This window comes from Balaenoptera physalus, assembly GCF_965194825.1.
Source record: "Balaenoptera physalus genome assembly, chromosome: 5".
Classification (NCBI taxonomy): Eukaryota; Metazoa; Chordata; class Mammalia; order Artiodactyla; family Balaenopteridae; genus Balaenoptera; species Balaenoptera physalus.
Genome location: NC_138884.1, coordinates 69,069,737 through 69,092,979, shown reverse-complemented (window position 1 = coordinate 69,092,979; position 23,243 = coordinate 69,069,737). Strand labels below are relative to the sequence as shown.

The following is a 23,243-nucleotide window of genomic DNA, read 5'->3' as shown; positions in this document are numbered from 1 at the left end:
TTTTCTAATTAGTTATGTTGAGCATCTTTTCATGTTAGCCATTTGTATGTCTTCTTAGGTAAAAAACGTCTATTCATTTGTCCACTTTTAAATTGGATTGTTTGGTTTTTTGCTTCTGAGTTGTATGAGTTCTTTATATATTTTTGGTATTAACCCCTTTTCAGATATATGATTTGCAAATATTTTATTCCATCCTGCAGATTGCCAATAAATTCTGTTGTTTCTTTTGCTGTGTAGAAGCTATTTAGTTTAATGTAGTACAACTTACTACTTTTGCTTTTGTTGCTTGTGCTTTCGATGTCATATCCAAAAAATTGTCAAGAACAATGTCCAGGAGTTTTCCCCTGTTTTCCTCTAGGAGTTTTGTGGTTACAGGTCTTATGTTTAATTCTTTAATCCATTTTGAGTTAAATGTTGTGGGTGGTATAAGATAGGGGTTCAATTTCATTCTTCTGCGTGTGGTTAACCAGTTTTCCTAATACCATTTATTAAAGAGATTGTCTTTTCCCCATTAATTATTCATGGCTCCCTTGTCAGATATTAGTTGACCATATATGCAAGGGTTTATTTCTGGGCTCTCCATCTGTTCCATTGTCTATGTGTCTATTATGCCAATACCATACTGCTTTGGTTACTCTAGCTTTGTAGTATAGTGTGAAATCAGGAAACATGAAACCTTCATCTTTGTTCTTTCTCAGGATTGCTTTGGCTGTTTGAGGTCTTTGGTGGTTCTGTACAAATTTTAGGATTGTTTTTCCTATATCTGTGAAGAATATCATTGAAATTTTTTTGAGAGATTGCATTGAATCTATAGACAGTATTGGCTCTTATGGACATTTAACAATCATATTTCCTGTAGGAGGTTTTTCTTAAGCCATCTGACTGAATTTCAATAATATGCCCATGTAGTTGCTCTTATGTTTGATTAGGGAAATATGAATTATTCCATTTTTGAATTATTTGTTTTATAGGATTATTTGTTGTTGATTCAACTCATTAATAAAAATCAAACTTTGAGTTTTCAGTCCTTTTCTGAGTGTGGGTTGTATGATTGTGTCACCAGTATCTCCACTGGGTGACATTAAAGTTGTCAATTTTTCTTTTGTTGTGTACTCAATTATGTGATACATCTCAGAGGGTTTCATAATTATTTTATTTCTGAACAGAGAGTATAAAAGAAATATTCCATTTGTCAGGTGTATTTTCTTTCCCATCTTTATATATTCTAGAACAACCTCATGTTGAAATAATAAGATACCATATCTGATTGGGATAAGATGAAGTATCATGTGAAATAGTGGATTAGCATATGCAAATAATTGATCAGTCAAATAAATTTTATTGTAATCTAAAGAGAAATATCTCATGGACATGGTCCATGTTATTTTGAATTCTTCTTTTTAAAACACATGCTTACCACTTCAAATCTCATCATAGAAAAATAAAGTCTGTAATGATTCAGCAAATAATGTAGCTAAATGTGGGACTTGGCATCTCTAGATATCTTGATTTACTCGTTGTTTATATAATCAGTTCAGAACATTTAACCTTTGTTGGTAAATGTAAATAGTTCATGATGAATTCCTGTGTCTTTTGCAATATTGCTGCCTTTGTAAGTAACAGGAATGGAACTGGTTCCTTTTCTCTCCTCTCCCTTTCCCCCAAAATATTTGTTTAGATTTAAGTCACTTCATTACAGAACACTTCCTCTTCTAAGAAGAAAAATCTCACTTGTTGAGTACATTAGGAAAAACAAAATGAGATGTAGGTTATGGTGAAAGTTTAGGTTTTTGGAAATGCTTCATAAATTCAGTACAAATTACTAAACTGTAATTGATAGTGCTTACCTTTAGGTGGAGATTATTTTAAGTTTCCTCAAATTCTAATTAAATGTTTGTCCTTATTTTCTCCAGAGACAGAGGAGGAGATAATCTAATAGATTACTTTAATAATATATAATGCCTTGTGTTGGTCTTATATCAATATTAGAAATGTGGCATCTTAGTAAGAGCTTTCTGATCATAAAGCACCCATGAGATTTGGATTTTTTTCACATAAGACACATACTTTTTCAGTCTTTCAGTTTACTTTCATTGCTTAACCTTTTCAGTGTTCTTATCTGTAAAATGTAGGTAATAATTATTTCCCAGAATCATTTTGAGGGAGGAGCCTAGCATAGTTCCTAGAAAATAGTGATTAAAAATTAGAAGCTTCTTCATCTCACCCTCCCAAAACTCACACATGTCTTGGACACAGACAGGTGGGCACAAACTTACTTCTTTTAAAAAATAAACAAAATATGAATTGGCTTGTAAATAGTGAATAAAAATAATTATTTCTAATTATTGATAAATATAGCATAGAAGAGGTTGGTTGGAAAACATTAATATAACTTAAATATATTAAATAATATGTAATTTTGACCTTACAAATCAGAGAAAGGCTTCAAAGCTTAGCACATCATGCCTCTCTGTTTTGCTCTCACTGAATGCCTTTTTTCTCTTATCTATCCATTCTTTCAACTTAATCTTCTAAACCAACACATTCCAACCTATCTTTTAAAGATAGCTTGAAGAAGTCCTCTTCTCTGAGAAGCCTTCCTTGGTCTGCCTACCCACTTCCTATCAGGCTCTCTTCCTCCATGCTTTGATTCACCTCACTCTGTATCATTGTTCCTATCACATAATAAGGATTTAATGAATGTGAGTTATTCAAACAAATCTGAATATAGTCAGTCTGTGATTTTGCTATATCTTTGATAGAATGAATGTTAATATATTAAGATATAATGTTTTATTTCAAATACTAATTTTAATGTGTCATCACACTCCTTATTTTTTTGTTTTTGATTCTAAATAACACTTCTCAAAAAAGCATGTTTTTATAACTTTGTTTTAAATAATATTACATTGTCACAAATTCTGGAAACTATGAACTCATGTGAAATCAATAAAGTGTTAAGAATAACATATATACAGTGTTATTTCATAATGAATGTAAAACTTGTGAATATAAAACCAGTAAGTTATCCTAGAATGTGTTTTTAGTTGATGAACAAGTAGTTGGAGATTATTTTTCTTGATGTTGCTAGTGGAGGTGAGATTTAGAACAGTTACTGTTTATTTTTGTATGTCTTGTTTGATTAAATAGGCAGTAATAAAAATTTTTAAATAAACATGATCAAAGTTTTCCCCAAAATTGTTGATATATTTTCCTGTTTGAAAACATCAGCTAAAAAATGCTTATCTCCTTTTATCCTGTGATTTTTATACTACAGCAAGGATTAATAATGTAATCACAGTGCTATATAGAAAAGCAATCATATTTCTCTGTAATTATTGAATAGAACTATTTTGAAGGAATGAATTTAAAATATTTTGAGAATATTTTATAGTCTCAAGTTGTAAATTTGACCTCTTTTAAGAGAAATAAACTTCAGAGAAATATAAAATTTTTTAAAATGCTTAGCCCAACACATTCCTTTTTTTTCTGTTCTGTCTCTAAATATTCTCTCTCCTCTCTTTCTCCCTCTCCTTCTTTCTCCATTCCCTCTTCTCTCTAACTTCCTCACTACACTTCTGCCTAAAGAACAGTACAACTGTTCTAGTGAGGATGTTAGAAGAGGGAATGGAGAAAGAGTTAGATAGGCTACTTCATTTCAAATCTATGAAGCTAAAAATAGTGTCTTGAAGAGTCTTAAGTTTTTGTTTTTTCAACTGAGACTGTATCATTATAGTGTGATTGGACATATGTGTGTTTGTGTGTTTTAAAAGGCTCCAATTATGCAAAATTTCAATCTTGACAGTATGAATATTTTATATTGTAAAAAATGTATAAAATATATGCTAAACAGACTTTTTTATATCTGTAGGGCAAAAAAATATTTATATTAATTATCTAAAATAAAACACATACATTTTATATTTCCTAGCTGAAATGAATTACTTGCTAACAGAAGTTGATATTTTTGGCTAGGTACGAAAAGAGTATGGGAAATGTCTGCGAACACATTGTTGTAGTGGCAAAAGTACAGAGAGCTCCATTGGCTCAGGGAAAACATCTGGTTCTCGAACTCCTGGGCGGTACGCCACAGGCTCACAGGTAAACAATATTTGTTAACTACAATGAAATATCTCTTACCTATATTCTGTTATGAGTTGCTGTCCTTTCTTGATGAGATCTATTTTCTATCCCAAGTATTTAACATATCAAATTTGTTGTTTTGTTTTAGTGTGTCTCAAATGAAAATGGTTATGACAGAAATTTAAGAAACCAAATTGCAAAAAATGTGAAGTTTAGGGTCTAAGTTTGCATAATAATTCATGATTTCAGATTATTTCCAGCTGAATGAATATAGAAGGTAAAGAAAGGAATTTTGCATTCCACCCAAAATTCTAAGAAAGTAATATTTTACATAGATATATGATTCTTGAGTTAATTTCTTCTCTTAACTAGTGTAATAATTCTTTATCATATACTGTATTTACTTATTAGATAGTATGTTTAATAAAAACAGTTCTAACTCATACCATATTGTATGCTGGTAAATCGAAGGGCAATTCAGGGAGTGAAGAATACCATAATAGCATCATAGACTTAACTGATCTAAGTGCTACTCCCATCAGTCCAGCATTAAATATAGTAGCTGCATTATCCCTCATCAAGGAAATTTTAAACTTTTAGGTAACCTGTCTGCCATTTTTCCCAGGCCACAATGTCAGTCCAAAGATTATTACGTAGAAAGTTCAGCAACTCTAGGATGACTAAAATGAGCCAGTCAAATAAAAGACATATGTGGGTCATACATGAATGAGTTTGGGTTCCAACTAGCATACTAATATTTTTAAGATTGTATGGTTCAGTGGGAAAAACAATCATTTTTTTCAGTGTTGTTAATAGCAATTTTCTGAGGAAGACTTGAATTTTAATTCCTAAATAAAGTTATAAATAAATAACATTTTTTTTAACTCAGCTCAACCTATAAATCTATTTTTTTAACCTGGTAATTTTATATATAATATAAAAAAGAATACTTCATTTGTTCTTTGACTAATTTCCAATCAGCTTGTAAATTTAATCAATTAAATTCACCTAAACAATTCCATTCATATGCTTAGAAAATTAAATATCCTTGTAACCTTTAAATATCATTTACAAATCTAATATATCTGATTCTCTCAAACACATTCACTGTCAGACTGGACTGTTGTACACACCTAACTAGCACTTGAAAAACTCTGTAAACCAAAGATAATGAACAATATTCTCAGAAATAAACACTTGCCTCACGCTAAAGGAGTTCTCTTTTATCTTACAAATAAAACTACATATCTAATATCAATCTGATATTTCCAACTAAAAATTTTAAAACTAATCTATAACTGTCAAACCTATCAGACTATCTCAACACTTAACAAGCACTAATTATCATAATGATCATGAAACTTATTCCTACATATAATATACAGCTATTAATAATTTGAATTTATTTTATTATTTCTATGCCTTACTGAGGCTGCAAAATTGTAAATTAGGGGAAACAAATGTTCCAAGTTAGGTGGACTGAGATTTCTTAGTCTAGGACTACTAAATTTGTCAGTTAGAAATCTGAAGTTTCACATAAGAGTTGGGGCATACCTTCCAGCGTGACCTCCTTGTAATCCATTCCTTTATTTTCAACCTGATAATGCTTAACTCTCTTTTTTGTAACAATCTTTTCCCACAACTTTTAAATTGCCGAGATTCTGTATGTCATTTAACTTGATTTGTTTGTGCATACTTCTCATAAAACCGAACGCATCAACCATTATCTTATAGTCATTTTATTGACATATACCCTTAATGAAACAATACTTTGGAGCTTCATTTATTATGTTAGAACAGAGTTGTGCAGTGTTTAGCGTTACTTCTAAGCTACATGATAGGGCAGTGCAGCTTAATAGAATAACCATAAACTTGGTGGGTGGGGAGACCTTGGTTTGAATTCTAGCCTTGCCATGTACCTACCAGCTGTGACACAAAACAAGTTATTAAGTCTCACTGACCCTCAGTTTTTTCATAAGTAAAGTGGTTTCTGATTTCTTATGTTGTTAGGAAGATCAAGCTAATGTATACCAAACACAACATACTGTATATGCTCAATAAACTGGAGCAGGTACCACTTACTAGTGTCATTATTGCAGACTATAATTTCAGGTATATATTTTAAAGTTGTGTCATTTTTTTCACTTTTACAGTTATAACATCACAATTCTAATATTGGGGGAAAAACCCAATATTAGGTTTTTTATTATGCTTAATATAATACTAATTCTGATTAACTACAATAATCCAACCCTACATAAAATGATAGTCACTTAAATCTAGTCTGTTTAGGTAAAAATAATAAATATTTCATCTTAACTGTGAACTTCCATGAGCAAAGTCTAAAACACTCACTGATATTAAGGTTAAATTTTGGGAGTATAGATGCCTTTTTCCACATCAGAGAACTTCTAAAATCACAATTGTTATATTTTTTGTTGAGAAACATTGAGTTTCTCTTTAAATGCCAAGCAGTCTTGTAAGCTCTGGTGATAAAATGATTGAAAGACAAATAACTTTCCCCATGATCTGGAGCTTTCATTCTAATTGTAAAAGGCAGAAAATTTATTAACAAACAAATAAACCGACAGGGAATATCAGATTATGAGAGCTGGTGGATAACCAAATATGGTTATGTGATACAGAAAGTCCAGGTAGTTACTTGGATTAAGTGCTAGGCAAAGACTATTTGGAGAAATGACAGGAAGGAAGTTCAGGGAAAGAGAATTCCAGGTGAGAGAACATCAAATACAGAGCCCTTTAGGTGGGTGAGACCTTGCAACTTTGGGAATAAGAAGAATGTCATTGGCCAAAGTGGTGAGAGAGTGAATAGGAGATGAAGTCAAAGAAGGCTGGAGACGGATCCTAAGGTATTTTAAGAGTATGGGAGTTCACATTTTATTCTGATTACTTTAGAAAGGTAATGGGATCATTTAGAAAAGGCAGTGACAGGAAATCATCCACATGTAATAAAGATCATGTGGCTACTATGTAGGTAATGAAAGAGTGTGATTGGCAAGACTAAAAATTAAAAATCCTCTCCACCTGTTGATCCCCTGGTGATAATCACTTATAAAAAGTTGGTAATATCCATAATCACACACAAGCATATATTCACAGAGATGTGTATAGGATTGGTATGTGTGTGTGTGTGTATTTTTAAAAACTATGAGCTGAAGTATTGTCCTTTCTACTTTGACCTTCCATTAATTGTTCTGTCATTTATCTTTCATTTGTTTTATTGACTTTGTAAATGTATTTACTTTTGTTACATAATATTTGAAACATAAAAAAAATATGTGGCATATATTAAATTGTAAAGCATAGTATAATAAAATCAATACCCGTGAACTCACCAACCAACTTAGGAAACAATATTTTCCATATGTTTTTCCCTTGTTGAAACCTCTCCCTAACCAATCCTTATGCCTCTCTACCAGAGACAGCTACTAACTTTTGTTCTTCATTTCCTTGACTTTTCTAATAATTTCTTCACCTCCAAAAAAGATGTTGTTTACTTCATCTTTTTAAAATCTTTCTTTAAAATGGTACCTTATTGTATGTAGTCTTCTGTGACTTGCTTTATTCACTGCCATATTCTAAGGCTTGTCCTGATTCGTTCCATGAACATTTAAGTGTTGGCTCTGTGCCACATACTGTATACTTTTCTTCTGCCTGCAATACTTCACCCTTTTCTCCGCTTCCTTTTCAGCAATTATTTGATATAATGTAGTGAGTTGTTAATCTCCTAGATCAGGATTCAAATACTGGTTATGTCACTTATTTGGTCTGTGATATTGGACATGTGAACCTCTAAACCTCAATTTTGTAATGAATAAGAGAGTGAATACATGAAAAATACATAGCATAAAACCTAGACCATAGAAAGAATTGAAATATTTAAATATTATATTTATAATACATATTTTATGTATATACACATATAATAATCACTGTGTACCAGGCATTATTTCAGGTGTGTGATACATCACTGAACAAAAAAAGACAAAATTTTTGTTTTTCTTTTTTTCTTTTGGCCACGCTGCGCTGCTCGCGGGATCTTAGTTCCCAGACCAGGGATTGAACCTGGACCCTCGGCAGTGAAAGCATGGAGTCCTAACCACTCGACCGCCAGGGAATTCCCAAAATTTCTGTTTTTCTAGAGCCTCAAACCTAATGCACACATTGGACATTAATTATTGGACATTAAATATAAATATAAGAAATAACTATATTATAATAATATTGTAGAAGATGGTAAATGCTATGGGGGCAGAAATTGCAGAGTTGGGTGAGTGCAATACAGTTCTAAATAGGGTGATCAAGTTAGGTCTCTCCCAGGAGCAAAAGTTGAAGAGATGAAAGATCTATCCATACCAGTTTCTGGGGAAGGAGCACTCCAGACAGAAGAAATAATCATACAAAACCTAAGGCAGAATTGCGCTTGGTGTGTTAAGGAATGGCAGGGGAACAGGTGTGGCTAGCCCAGGTAGGGGAGACTAATGAAAATAATAATAGAAGATAATGGGGGCAGCTCAAATAAATGTCACCTAACAATGATCATAATTCCATCAACTCTCAGCTGAGATGTCACTTCTTCAGTGCAATGTTCTCAGATTTCCTAAACGTGTTCTCTTGTTACATGCACTTAAAAATTATTTCAATTAAGCAGTATAAAAAACATTAAAAAAGCATGCAAAATATAAGCGTATGGCATGGTGATTTATTACCCTTCCCCAGACCAAATATTAGAATATTGAGAGTGCCTCAGAAACCATTTGAACCCTTCTCAATCTTTCACCTCAAAACATAGTAACTATCTTAACTTTTAACAGTACTTTTTGTTTTGCATGTGTCTGATACTTATCCACATGAAATCATCCAATACATATTTTATGTTTTCCTCCTTTCCTTGGACATCTATATTGCTTCAGGAGGCTATGTTGCTCTTTTATTTTCATCGCTGTATATTGTTCTATAATTCATTCATTCTACCATTGATAATCAGTTGGGTTGTTCACAGTTTTCAGCTATAAGTAATGCTTCTATGGAGATTTGTGGGCACATTGTACTTTTGCATTTATTTTTGTTAATTTATATTTGATTAGTCTGTCACTTACTAGTCTAGCAACTCCATGAAGGCAAAGATGTTTGTGTTTGCCTTTCCCCTTTGTATTTCCTAGATTCGTATTTGGCATGCAGTAGGGGGTAATTGATATTTTTAATTAGTTAACTAATAAAGCAAATGTGAGAGATTTGTTCTCAGTATTTCAGCTTGAAGTTTTGAAGTATTTTTCAATAGAAACATTTTTCAAGTGCAGGTTTTACTGCACCGATTTTCTTTTTGTACTTTTATTAGTTTTGCTGTATGTGTATGTATGTATTTGCTGACCTATATAACAATATAGACATTTCTAAAAGATAAACATATCCCAATATTCATAAAACCAATTGTCTAATATTTTAAGATTAGGTACTCCTATTATTCAAGGAATTCAAATATATTTGGAACATAACCCATTTGTGAGCTTGATTTCACCATTAGTACTAGTAATAGTTCTAAGAAGTTTTTCATCCTTGGAAAAGCTTCTGAAAATATTTTTGTTTCCTGCTCACAAGATTGTTAATACTTTTTGATCCGTAACTCAAATAAAATAGCAAAGCAATAAACCAGAAAAAAGTCCTCCCCAATGGAAAAATATTACACTGCTTTCTTGAATTATCAGACACTTGGAAAATTGAATTTGAGAATATATATAATGATGTAAGAATTTTCAGTTCTCTATAAAACTTCCTACTGTCTAGAAATGAATAAAGATGAATCGACTTCCTTTATCTCCTTCAAAAGAAAGAAAAGTTGAGATAGTATGTAACCTGTAAAATTACATTGGTCTTACAAAATTTATGGAAAATGTTAAGTTTAGTAACATTTTAATATACTCTGTGTTCTTTTCTTACCAAACTGTTTCTTCTTGCAAGATTCTGAATTCATAAGTAAATCTTTTGTTACTAAAACTTACAAATTAATGCATATTTAAGTATCTCATTCCCATAAAAGTTACAATGAAAATAATTTGTTTTACCTTAGAAATTTAAATTATTAAATTCTATCTAGAGTACATTTCTATGTATCTTCATGTTTAAATTGGTATAGTATGTTACATTTATTCCTTTTAAATAGTTATAATTATTTCTGGCATAGGCATTTAAGAATACACTTAATGAGAACCAATTATTATCATTAATTTAGTTCCTGATGTTCTCATGCTACTGTACTACAAGCATGTAGAAGTTGTATATTTGCCAGATGCCAGAAATATAAGCCTCATATAACTGTAATAGAAACAAAAAAGAACACTATGTGTGAAAATTCACAGTGTGGTGAGTGCATTTCCTTTTTATCCTTTCCCTCATCCAGAGCCGAATTCGTAGGATGTGGAATGACACGGTCCGAAAGCAGTCAGAGTCTTCCTTCATTACTGGAGATATAAACAGTTCAGCATCACTCAACAGAGGTAATTAGAAATAATTTTTCATATTTACTCTTTTTTGTGATTACTTTAAGAAGTTCTTAAATGCATTGCTTTATTTGCAACTTCTGGACCTTGTTCCATGTGATAGGAATATTGCAAGGATATAAAACCTGGTTGAGTGTAGTAGTGTATTCCATTATTCATAAGCCTTTTTGTTTTTTCAATCCAGAATTTTCAGGAGATCTTTTCTGAAAGTAAGTTAAAAAGTGAGAAACTTCTTTCTCTAGTCATCTGCCACTGTTATAAACTGGTGAGCTGTCAGGCCTCATTGGAAGCAGTGAAAATGGGCAATTATGTGGCTATATAGTCTGCTAAACATCATAGAATTCCACATTATCCCACGTATAGAGCAATTTCATAGTCTTTGTGGAAGTAAAATTATACTCTCTAATACATACTTAAGGCAACCTGTGTATTTGGGGAAAAATCCCACCTAATCTTAATATCAAAAAGATGTGTCCAGATAATATTGGATACTTAAAGATACAGAAGAAAAAACCCACTATATATAAATTTTATATATATATATAAAATGATTTTTTTGGTGTGTATGTGCTTCTGGTTAAAATGCTTCTGGGGTATCATTTTGATTTTGAAAATGAAGTTCCCTTAATCTGCTATTTTGTTTGTGGTTGATGTTTTTATTGCCTCTGTCTCTCTCTTTCTCCTTCTTCTCCCCCTCCTCACTGTGTGTGTGTGTGTGTGATTAAAATTAAATTGACTGCAGTAAAAATGAGTAGATATAATGTTTGTGGAGAGCTAGAGTACACTACAGTCTGTACTGGGAAATCTTTAGAATACACTTTTATCTGGGGGGTGGTGCTTCTATGAGCACATTCTAATTGCACTGTCCTAAAAGAGACATTTTTTTATGCATATATTCAGTGGTTATTTTTATGATTGACATTGTTATTTTTTTTAGCCTCCAAGCTAGAATTATTTGTTTGTTTTAAACCTGTTTCTGTGAGCTTTCTGTTATATTAAATGCTACTTAGAAACAAATAATTTAATAATTATGGTTTATGATTAAGAAAGATTCAGATGCTGGTGCTGTTAATTACTTTTACTCAAGTAAGTTGCATCGTATTTATATAAAAGAAGTTACAACAAGTAGTGTCTAAGTTGAATTCGATATAGGGATTCATCCATATTATATTTAATCTTGATTGATTTACATACTTTTATTTGTGGTAGTGATATAGTAACTACAACCTAGTAATGATATTAAATTTTCTACATCACTTTTGCTTAAGTTAAAACAGTGAGTGCAAATATTCCTCCAAATATGAAGAAAATACATTAAAATAAAACAATTACCTTTTATTTTGTTTCACTTTTAGTTTATTTTACATAATATCTCTCAAGTATTCTTCTCATTTTAAGTTTAGTTTTACTGGTTAGTTTGTGAAAATTTAAATATGAATACTTTTAACTTTCTGACATACTTCCTAAACCACAGAGAACAAATTACTTACACATGCCTCCAAAGTTTAGGAACAAATTTGCTTTCATAGTGACAGATTTTTCTTTTCACTTTAAATAATACATAGAAATAATACATAGAAAATTTACAGTATGTTCCTTTAAGAAAACTATCCTTATTAATAAGATTTATTATTAGAAGTACCTTGCATCTAATGGTCACAGCAACCATAGGATAAGTGTCATTTAAACAAAAGATGAGATTTAATTTTAATGATGCACTGTTTATTTGCCTAATGTGAAGACAGATAAAATATGTAAAATAACTATTTGTTTTAGCATTATGATCTAAATTTGTTTAACGATAGTAAGGTATGCAGCTTTATTAAAAATTATTTTAAATGCATAATTTTTATGACCTTGATTTTTAAGGTCAATCACATTATATAACATTGCTGTGCCCTTTTTAGTTCCTTCTCAGAAAGTTCAACTTGGAATATGTGCTATGAGGATGACTAGGTCAATTTGAAATATATTTAAAGAAAATAATATTTTATATTGTCTGATTATATGTTTAAATCTGTTTTTAAAATCTTTAGCTTTAAAAGATATTTCTTAAAGTTATTGAAGAAAGGGTATAAAATTTCTTGTGACATCCAATAAGTTACTTTGATGATGGCCTTGGGGAGGGGGTTAAATTGAATTTATGACTTGTATGTTCATGCAGTGATCTTTTCCTTCAGGATATATATTCTTCCTTTCACTCAGTGACTTTAATGGTGGTAGACATCATAGTGATCTTCCTGATCTCCAATATTAATTTCCTAGTTCCCCTAGTCAGAAACTCCTCGTTTTATTCTCATCTCATTATGTTTTATCTTAGATGAGTGCAGTATTTTAAAATTTTATTTCTTCATATTATATCTCTGAAGCTAGTCTTTAACTTCCTTCTTTAATCTTGTCTTATTTCCCAGGGTCCTATCCTCCCTGCATTCAGGCGTGTGTATCATATTTAGGTAGGTGGCATCCAAGATTCACCTTTCCAGATAAACACTTCAGTCACCTCAGCAACATAATTATTCACATCTATTTATTCAAAAAATTGTATTCCCTATTATTAAAATAAAATGTTAGGCACTGCATTTTTACATCTTCATGTACAGTATTCTAACTTCCCATTCATTCTTAGTTTCTTACAGCTGCAATTTTTTTTAAAATTCCAACTCCATTTTCCTTTCTTTCTAACTTAGATATATTAAATCTCCTATGTTTGCCTTTAGAATACTTCTGACCTTTGAAAACTACAAGAAGTTGTCTAAAAATTAGTCCTATTTTCACTTCAGGTTTTCTTTCCTATTCATACCACTGCTCAATTCATCAAAAGAATAATTATTTTAAAATTCTGTATGTCTTATCACCTATTCTTCCAAACAAGAATCCATCATTATCATCTTTGAGATTCATTAAGAATAAAGCATCTACCATGCAGTGCAGAAATCTTTCTCAATGGTTTTTATTTTTTCAAATCATCTCTAATATTCTGCTCTTGAACCAGCTTGTTACATCCTATGTATCAGTTTACCTGTCCAGATTTCCCAGTGTGATAAATTTGATTACTATTGGGATTTTACTCCTTGGAATCAAGCAAGACCTTGGAACATTTGTTGATAATTTTCAATTTATGTAATCATTCTTATATATTCTCTTTGGGATTTTGTTATTTGGTCACCTCATCTCTTTAAAAACTTTCATTACATTGTCCTTTGAATATATTTATGAAAATGTTTTCCAGGTGTTCTCTATACATTTTCAAAAATTTTTCTTCTGCTGACTTGTTGGCTACAATGCTACACACTCATACGAAGCCAGAATTTCTTGAGGGCAATACCCAATACTCCAGGGTTACCATCGAGTTAACTTCACCGATGCCGCTGTATACACAGGTAGAAGGAGCTTTTTGAGAGCCCTAAGGTGATGGTTGATTACAGAGAGTTTCAAGGAAAGTTAACTCTTATCCAAACCCAAGTTTCACAAACCCCACAGGAGGGTTTATTCATTTGTTCATTTAAATATATACAATTTGCACATACCTCGAAGTCAGTCCTCAATCCCCAAGCTCCTCCCAGGCCAATAGAACTCTAATCCAAATTTCTGGTAGCTCTAAGTTCCTGATAGTAGTAGAAACGATTTGCAGCTAAGGTAATCTTTTTCACCTGTATCCCCTACCCACAATCTCTGCTAGCCAAACAGCATTCTGAGTGATTTAGATTAGCAATACCTATGAAACTTGAGTTTGATCCAAAAATGAAGCATTTGGGGAGAAATTTCTCTGGTAGTTCAGTTAATTGTTACACATTTCCACTCTTTCTGTAGATTTATGTGGAAATTGGGATTTTTCTGAAATGAGATTTTACTAGGCTTTATCATCATGAATAATATAATTGCATTTCCCATTTTCTTTTTTTTAATAAGTTGAATTGACATCAGAAATTTCAGTTTAAAATCCAGGTTTGCTAGGTAGCTGCTACCAGTATGGTATTGCTATATGAATTACCAAAAGGTGGCCCCCTCCCAGCTGTGGATTGCAAAAATGTGCCACATCTGAGTGGCAGAATTAGCAAAAAGGCATTTCTCCTTCTGCAACAATGACTTGGCCTGTATTGTGGGTTTTTATTTCCCCTACCTCCCATTCTTCATCTTATCAATCTCCCACACAAGTTAATGCAGTATAGATTTTTATTCATGGAGATCAGACCAGTAAAGCTATATTTATTTAAGCCAGATTTAAGTGTTATATGGCAGAAGAATGTCTAATCTGTAGTTGTTTTTTGCATCGAAGTTTTGAGTAAGGAGTTTTAACCCAGCGACTTCGGGTAAATTGCTTAACTTCTCAGTGTCTATGTAATAGGGATATAAACAGTACCCACTTCAGAGGGACTTTGAGAGGACTGAGTTAATATGTGTTAATTGCTTACAACATGCCAGGGACATAATAAGTACTATTATTATTCTATTCAGAAGTTCACTTATATTTTCTAACAAATAAAAACTGGTCCTTGCCAGTGCTCTCAATAATGTTATTAAAATTCATCATTCACTACCAAAGGTTTCTTTTACTTTGTATTTTCTAATAATAGGTGGGAGGAACGAGGTGGTTACCTGAATGTCAAGTAAAAGAAATAATTTACCTAAAATGGTGCTCCCCTTGATGCTAACAAAAGGAAATAAACTAATAAAACTGAATTATCTCTTTTAAATTAGAAATTAAATGCAAATTACATCTGCATAGTTGTACTTTCCATTTTTGATTTGTAACTATATTTTAGCAATGAGGAAATAAAGGTAAAATATTTCTTCTCCCTACCTTAGATAATGATATAAACAAGCACTGCCTTCTCTTTCCTCCAAGCCCTCCCACCCTTCAGAGGTTTAGAGAACACTAGTTAGACAGGCCTGCCAAATAACCAGTTATGTAGCACAGTAGGGATGTGACTCATTCCCTTTTTAAACTCATATCTTCTCAGAGCCTGTATTGTCTTTCCCAGGAGGTTGGTCACTGGCACGGATGAAACTTCACAATAAATCACCTGCTGTCTCATTAATATTCAGGCTACTAAACATATTTTGTTTTTATGTTTTTAAAGAAAAATACAAATGAAAAGTGGTGTTCACCGCAATTAATGATTTCTATAAATTAAAGCTACTAGGGTGAACATGCATACTCATTCACTCCCTTTTATTAATGTTAGTAAATATAATTTGGCTTATATGCATAAAATGTCATATTGCCCAAAAGCCTTGCTGTTTTGAAGGATTATAAAATCATTTGTTATAAATATTAACCAGATTCTAATATAAGCTGACATTTGTCAAATGTGCAGAAACAGTTAATCATATGCCTAAGAGCACTTCTTGCATAGCTAACAAATCAGACTAGGCTATATAACAAATTATTTTTTGTTTTGAGAAAGTATTACAATGATATGAGCACAAATATAATAAGTGTCCCATGGCATGGAGAAATTTTTCATTTGAGATTCGCCATTATATTTATATCTAGTATTTTTTGACCTTTATATTCTTGATTGTAAATGAGGCAACAGTGATTTCTGTGTTAATTTCTTTCCTTTGTATGTATCCTCAATAATCAGAAAATGTACAATAAAATAAGGATATCTTCTGTTTCAGGAAAAATCAGTTTAATATACAAAAGCAAAATAGGTACAGATTTTTAAAAGTGAGATGCTGCATCAAATAGATAACTAAACAATACTACTAATACCCTGATTCCTAACTCTAGGAGACCGAATAACTTTCAGAATGAACTTTTCATTGTAAAATGGAATATATTAAATATTGATCTCTAGTCAATCTGGGGCAAATGTTCTTTCTATAAGTTGTTAGCAGGAACTGAAAAAGAAAAACTTTTAAAATGCGTGTCCAGTGAGTCCTTCTTATGTTTTGCTCTTAACTTTGTCTCTTTGTTCGGAATCCTTGAAATCATCCAGCTTCTCACAGCCAGCTACACAATATTAAAAATGGTTTTATTATTATTATTATTATAGTTTTCAAAGATCCCTTCACAAAGGGGTTATTTATGTAGAGTAGATTTCTCATTTTTATGGTTTATTATCTTACTGCCTTTATATATACTTAGCAGTATCTGTTACCTCTTTGTTATAAATCAGACAAGCCACAGTGGGTTACCTTGATAACTTCTAAATATGGTGCTATAGAACATTTCCAATTGTTTTTAAAATATTACTGTTTTGTATAAGTTGCTGAGGATGTAATTTTTTTTAGAAAACAGTATCTTTTTTGAGAACTAAATGTGAATACTACAACTTATCTTCAGAAATTAGTGGTATTCTTTTCTCTGATAGAACACAATGTGCCTCTTTATAGTCTTGGTGAAGTTGGGATTTCTCCTTTAGTGTGTGTAACTATCATTTACCTGTTTTACACTGTTCATTATTTATTATCCATTATCTTTATATCCATGAAGAACCTGGGTTTTTTGGCAATTTGTCCAAAATCACATGGCTGATAAAGAACACAATCTAAATTCCAAACGGGGGCTTTCTGACCACACAGTCCTACTTACAATAATAAAAATTTTCGTTATTTTCTTATGATGACAGTTTTACATGAAGCTTGCTGAAGATTAGAATTAAGCTTCCAAGAATGTATTTCAGAATGATTTTTATCACCTCATGGAAATAAGATATTCTTAAAGCGCAATTATTCACATCTTTATTTCTTAATTTCCTTGATGTACTATTCATTTCTTTCCACTTTATTTTGTTCTAAGTACAATTCTTTAGAGTGGATTCATTCATCCTATTTACTCAGGGAAAGAGAAGCTTTAAAATATTGTGAATATATGGGGAGATGGATTGACCAATAACATTTTTTTACAAAACTATTTGATATCGAATATGCTGAATTACTATACATAACTGTTCAGTTGTAGGACTTAGATTGCAAGAATTTTATAATCATTTTTTTCTCCTGGAAGTTCTCAAATACCAAAAATCTCAAGATATTTTATTAGTAGAATCCTTTTATCTTTAATTTTTAATTTCTTATATTTCAGTAAAAGGATGAATATTTTAGAGCAAAGACTGTGTTTTAAAAATCTGGTAAATAGCTTCTGCCTATAATCATTTAGTAATAGAACCAAAGATATAACTTTCCCAAATCTCTGTACTCCTGAATTTGATATTCCTTGAAACTGTGTCCTCTGTCAGGGCAATATAATAATGCCTAGAACAGATAGGAAATTTATTTGAGTTGACTTCAAATAGGTAGTGATAATGTTATAAATTAAACTTTGTATTACTTTTATATGCTAATTCCAGTTTTTTAAAAACTATGAAATGCCTATAATTCAAAATTTAAAAGCAAACAAAACTAGACTGTACCTCTCATCTGGAAAAATACTCCTACTGTATTATAAGCATAAAATTGTGATGATATAAATGCGGTATATAATATCCAAAGTTAACTAAAGTCATCACTTGTTCAGATTATTTTTTCTAAGAAATAGATTATATTAACCTATATCTGCTATTTGAAAGTAAATAGAAGTTAGTTCACTTACATGAAAAATTAAAATATGGAAATGGGATATATGTTTAGCATAAGAAGGTCTTATTAGAAAAAAAAGATACTTAAATACCAATAATTGTGTATTATCCAAGATAGCCCCTGTTTATTGCATACTGGGGCTTGCACTTTATATAGTTCAGCCTCATATGCTGCATGCCATTTAAAAATAAGTGTTTATGTAATAGGCTCTCCTGTAATCTTCATAATAGGCTTTTCTCATAATTTATTATTATAAGGAATGTGGGTGCTTTAAAAACTAAAACAAGTTACCCATCACATTCATAAATAGTAATTTATAACCCCAGAAAATCACTGCAGAACTAAGAAAGATTTAAGAGGATATACAGATTGAGGGAAGACAGTTAGTCTTGATGTAGAAAAATAGAAACAATATGTTTCCTGAAACAGTCTCAGTCTAAACAGAACAGAGCTGGTTATGATTATATGACAAAATAAGCCTTCTCTGAACAACATAATCAAGAATCTCTTTATTCATAGATATCTTGTTTTAATTCATATCTACTTTGCTCTCACATGCTTTTTTTCAAATAAATTTCCAAATATAAAATTCAGGTTTTAGCTGGTATAGACTTTCTGCATACGAATTTGTATAATTTGCACAATATAAGAAAGTATGCCAATATAGGGCAGAGAAGTATATGAAAAGTCATATTTTCTTCAAATTGGTAAATTATTTTGTATTGTTAAATAGTTATACTTTCCTTTGTTCTGAGGTTTGTTTTATTCATCAGAAATTCACAAGCAGTGTGAATTTACAAATAAAATGTAAAGCAGTGTGTGATTTACAAATAAACATAGCTGTGGGAATGACTACATACCACATACTATACACTACATTCTTACTAAAAAGAAATGGAATTTACTGCTACTTTACCTGTGGTTAAGCATACTTGACCCATTATCTTTGGGCTCAGTATTCTTTGTTTTGAGTACTATGCCAATGTATTCAAAATGTCCAAGTTAAAAGCACACAGAAGTACATGACTTTGACCACAAAAAATGAGTTTTAAAGATGAATGACTGAGTAGTATAGGTTCATCATTTCTACTTGCAAATCAGCCACTTCCTATACTGTAAAGCAAAGATTCGCCAAGAATTATGATTTTCAAGCCTACCACTGTTGGCTAGAGCAGTCAGAAAACATAAGATCTCTGAGAAGCTTCTTTTTCAATAAAAAACAACAATGAATATCTAATGGTATCAGTTTCTTCATTGCAATACAACCAGGTTGTCTTGAATTTCAGGGCAAAAAAAAAAAAAGTATATACATAAAATAATACTTTAGAGCTTTTAGAAGAAAATATATTTTAGATTTTAGGTTAAAGGAGTTCTTAAAGACAAAATAACAAAGATCATAAATTATAAGAAAAAGACAGATAAGAGTCCTATCTCAAAATTTAAACAGTACTCAAAACAGGTGAGCTACTGGAAGGAGGTGTAAACAATACATATAAAAAACAAAATGTTAATGCATATATTGTGTAAAGAATGCCTACAAATCAATAAATAGAATTCAACAACCTAATATGTATGTGGGCAGAAGATAAGAACAGGCAATTCACAGAATAAGAAACCTTTACAACCAATAAATATATGAAAAATTATTCCATCTCTCTGGTAATCAGGAAAATGCAAAGTATAACAATAATATGAGATACTTCATACTCTATCAAATTGGCAAAATGTCAGCCTGACAATACCATGTCCTAGCAAGAATTTAAGAAATATACACTGCTTATGGGAAGTGTGAATTGATACATACATATTTGACAGCATTGTGGCAATATGTTGTAAAATGTGGACCACATATGACCCAGGAATTTGACTTCTAAATGTTTATTGTAGAAAAACCCATGTATCTGATGAAGAAGACATGTATAAAGCCAATTAGTGCAAAATAAGGGAGAACAGAATATGTAATTTCTAGGGTTCCCAACTCTAAAGCTTTGAATTTACATATTGAAATAGAGGCAACACCTCTACATTCAGAATATTTCATTTTATACTGAACTAACAATGACCCAATCTGTACTCTGGAGAAGACATGTCATTGAAATCCGTATTAATAGATTCCCAGTGAATGAATTAGCTATTAAAAGAAGCTGAAGTATCCCTGAACCATTTGAAAGAAATTTAATAGGCAGGTTGATTAAAATTTAATAGCTAACTTGTTGGCTATTAAAAGTGCACAGTGTGATAAATCAAGATGTCAGCTCTTCAATTTATGACTTTAGAAAAAAATGATGAAAGAGATTTTGGCTTTCAATAAAACATTTCTTTGACACTTTGTAATTTCATTAATTGTTTGAATAAAAACAGTAAAAAATATAAAATTATGGTTTCTATGGCTTTAAAACTTGTATAACTTTTAAGGATAGTAGGCAGATTATTTTAGCTTTGTTTGTTATTATAAACAACTTGGTCTTGATTAATATGGCTGTCTCTATTTTATAAAGTAGCCCTTTAAAATTGAACTAATCATTGCTTACACTGTCTTTCTGTAGATTGCATGTGTGCTGATATTGTTTTGTTACATAGAAAAGCAAAAAATAGGAAACAAAATATTTAAAATAGAAAATGCCTATTGAATCAGTTCTCCACAGTTCTAGAAGTCTCTTTTATCTATTTACTTTAATTTTGTTATTTATGTTATGTGAATTAATATGTGAATATGAAAATAAAATAATTGAATATTACAGAAAAGCATATTATAAAAAAGTAATGCACTCCTATAAGGCTCCTAATAAAATTTTGTTGAAACATATTTTTGGGAGAGGGTGCTAAAAAATGTTTGAAAATCACTGATATAAATATGTTTAAGAAAAACTACCAGAGTCATGTGTGACCTTGAATAAATTATGAACATCTCTGGACCTGCGTTCCTTTACATATTGAGCGATGATAGTAGATTAGATAAGATTAAAATCTTATTCCATTGTAAATTCTGGATTATAACCTTTCTCCATTATGTTATACTGCAATTGATTAGGTGATACTTACATACGTAAGATATATTTTGGGTATTCTGAATCATTTTTTCCAGTTTTCTTGTTTATATTATAGGTCACTCGCCAAAGAAAGAGACATGGCTTTTTTCCTGTATACCACTTTTCTTAAATATTGAAAAGGAAGTAAAAGCCTCAGGACCCTTTCACCGGAAAGAAGTGCAGGCATGTGTGTGCACAACGGAGCACACAAACATACACCAAAAGCATTTTACATACAATTTTAAGGGTTTCACAACTTCATAGATACCATCTCCTGGTGAAAGATTCCTTGCCTTACACTGAAGTTAGTATTCTAATTCTATAGAAAATACCATCATTAGTGAAATTATTTTTACTTGTACAAAATGAAATCTCTGCTTTGGGCCAAAATTAATGTCTGAAAACAAAAGCACAAAGTCATCACTCAGTAGTAACTCTGCTTTGTGTATAACTCTGACTTGTATGCATCAGTCGATATATATAATGAAAATGACTTCATAAAAGAAAAATATGTCAAACCAAAGGAGAGAGAACCACGAGGGAATTAAGTAGAGGATGAGGTACATTAAGAAAGAAAGAATCATCCAGGTAAAACTATTTTATTGAAATAAAACAAACAGAACATTTACCATGTTATATGTTTATACATAAAAATTTGAAAATTGACATATATTGGTACGTGACTATCACAGAATGGTTGTATTCAGTTGGTTCATTAGATCACCAAGGTCTTAATTTATAAAACTTTGCCCATTCAATATGATAAAATAAGAATGTAACTACATTTTTAAAAAAATGAAGTGTGAGGGGCAAGCAGAGTGATAGTTCAAGTTATTTTAAGAGCTTTTCAGTATACTTTTGTTAGCCTGCTGTCAAGAAGAAACGTTGTTTGAATTATGTTTCTGAATGATATAATATAGATTCAAGTGAGATCCAACTGTCATCTTGTTTCAGATCTGTTCTTTACTTCACAATTTCAAAGCAGGCAGATCTGCCTTGGAGCTTCAGTCCTCAATTACATGTTCACATTGAACTGGCCTAGGCAGTGCTGTCATTCAGGGCCTCCCAATGTCAAAACACCTATTTTATTTTCATAAGGAAAGAAATGTAGCAGTTTTGTGGTTAAAAACTACACATTTGGAAAGAGTGTACTCATTATTCCATTCAAATTTCACTCATTTAAAAACTTTTATATCAAAACCTCAGTCTTCAGGTATAAAGTTAAAAAAACTCTTCTTAAAATGATTATTTGTGATTTTGAACTTAGTCTTTTTTCAGTAACTTACGGTCTTACAAAAAATCATCAGAAAAACTTGCCTAAGTTTTTCAGTGTGGAATATGAAAATCCTCTTTTGCTTTCTATCATGCTTTCACCAGAAATAAAGATTTTGTGCTTGGTCTTCTGCTGATAGCCTTGTTAATGATTCACATATGTAGAAATTCAATGTTAATTCCTTTTCCATGGTTTTATGAAAGAGCTGACCCTTGTTTCTGATAGCAAATATGCAGGTATGACTAGACTGTAGCCAGGATTTAAGGACTCAGAGAATTAAAGAACAGCTATTTTTCACAGCCACCTTGAGCTGTTTTACCCTATTTAGCTTTTTGAGTCATGGCAGGTTGTACTGTTTCTTTCCCCTCTAATTAATATCTGCAGTTAGTATTCAGGTAGCATTTTCTATTGCCAAATAATTATATGGATGTTTATCTTTGCTTTAAAAGTTTCAGTATTATGGCCACTGGTGTAGTATTAGAAGGAAATAAATCACATGAGAAATTAGACAAATGGCACTCTTCAAAAATTTACTCAAAATATAAAACTACTCATAATTGATAAAATGACTTGTTTTAGTTTTCATATTTTCAGGATGCCATGCATTTCACATAAATTTTTTCTTTAATTAAGGAAATACTTATTGAGCTCTAAGAACTATCCTAGACATGCAGTATAGAGCAGTGAAAAAACAAAAACCCTATGTATTCCCTGTTTTCCTGGGTTGTACATTCCACTGAAATTAGCACATAAACATGCTTTTCACATACATAGGCTGTAACTACCTCCCAGCATCAACGTATTTGTGTTTTC

The 23,243-nt window shown here is 31.3% G+C and overlaps 1 protein-coding gene across 16 annotated transcripts in view; it reads left to right on the top strand.

Moving 5' to 3' along the window:
* The window catches only part of ADGRL3 (adhesion G protein-coupled receptor L3), an 859,984-nt gene that overhangs the window by 817,042 nt on the left and 19,699 nt on the right, over positions 1 to 23,243 (top strand). For all 16 annotated transcript variants that reach the window (XM_082463707.1, XM_082463718.1, XM_082463716.1 and 13 more), the window contains 2 exons: positions 3,976 to 4,101; positions 10,502 to 10,598. In XM_082463707.1, the coding sequence (XP_082319833.1) occupies positions 3,976 to 4,101; positions 10,502 to 10,598 (223 nt within the window). The remainder of the gene's footprint in view (positions 1 to 3,975; positions 4,102 to 10,501; positions 10,599 to 23,243) is intronic.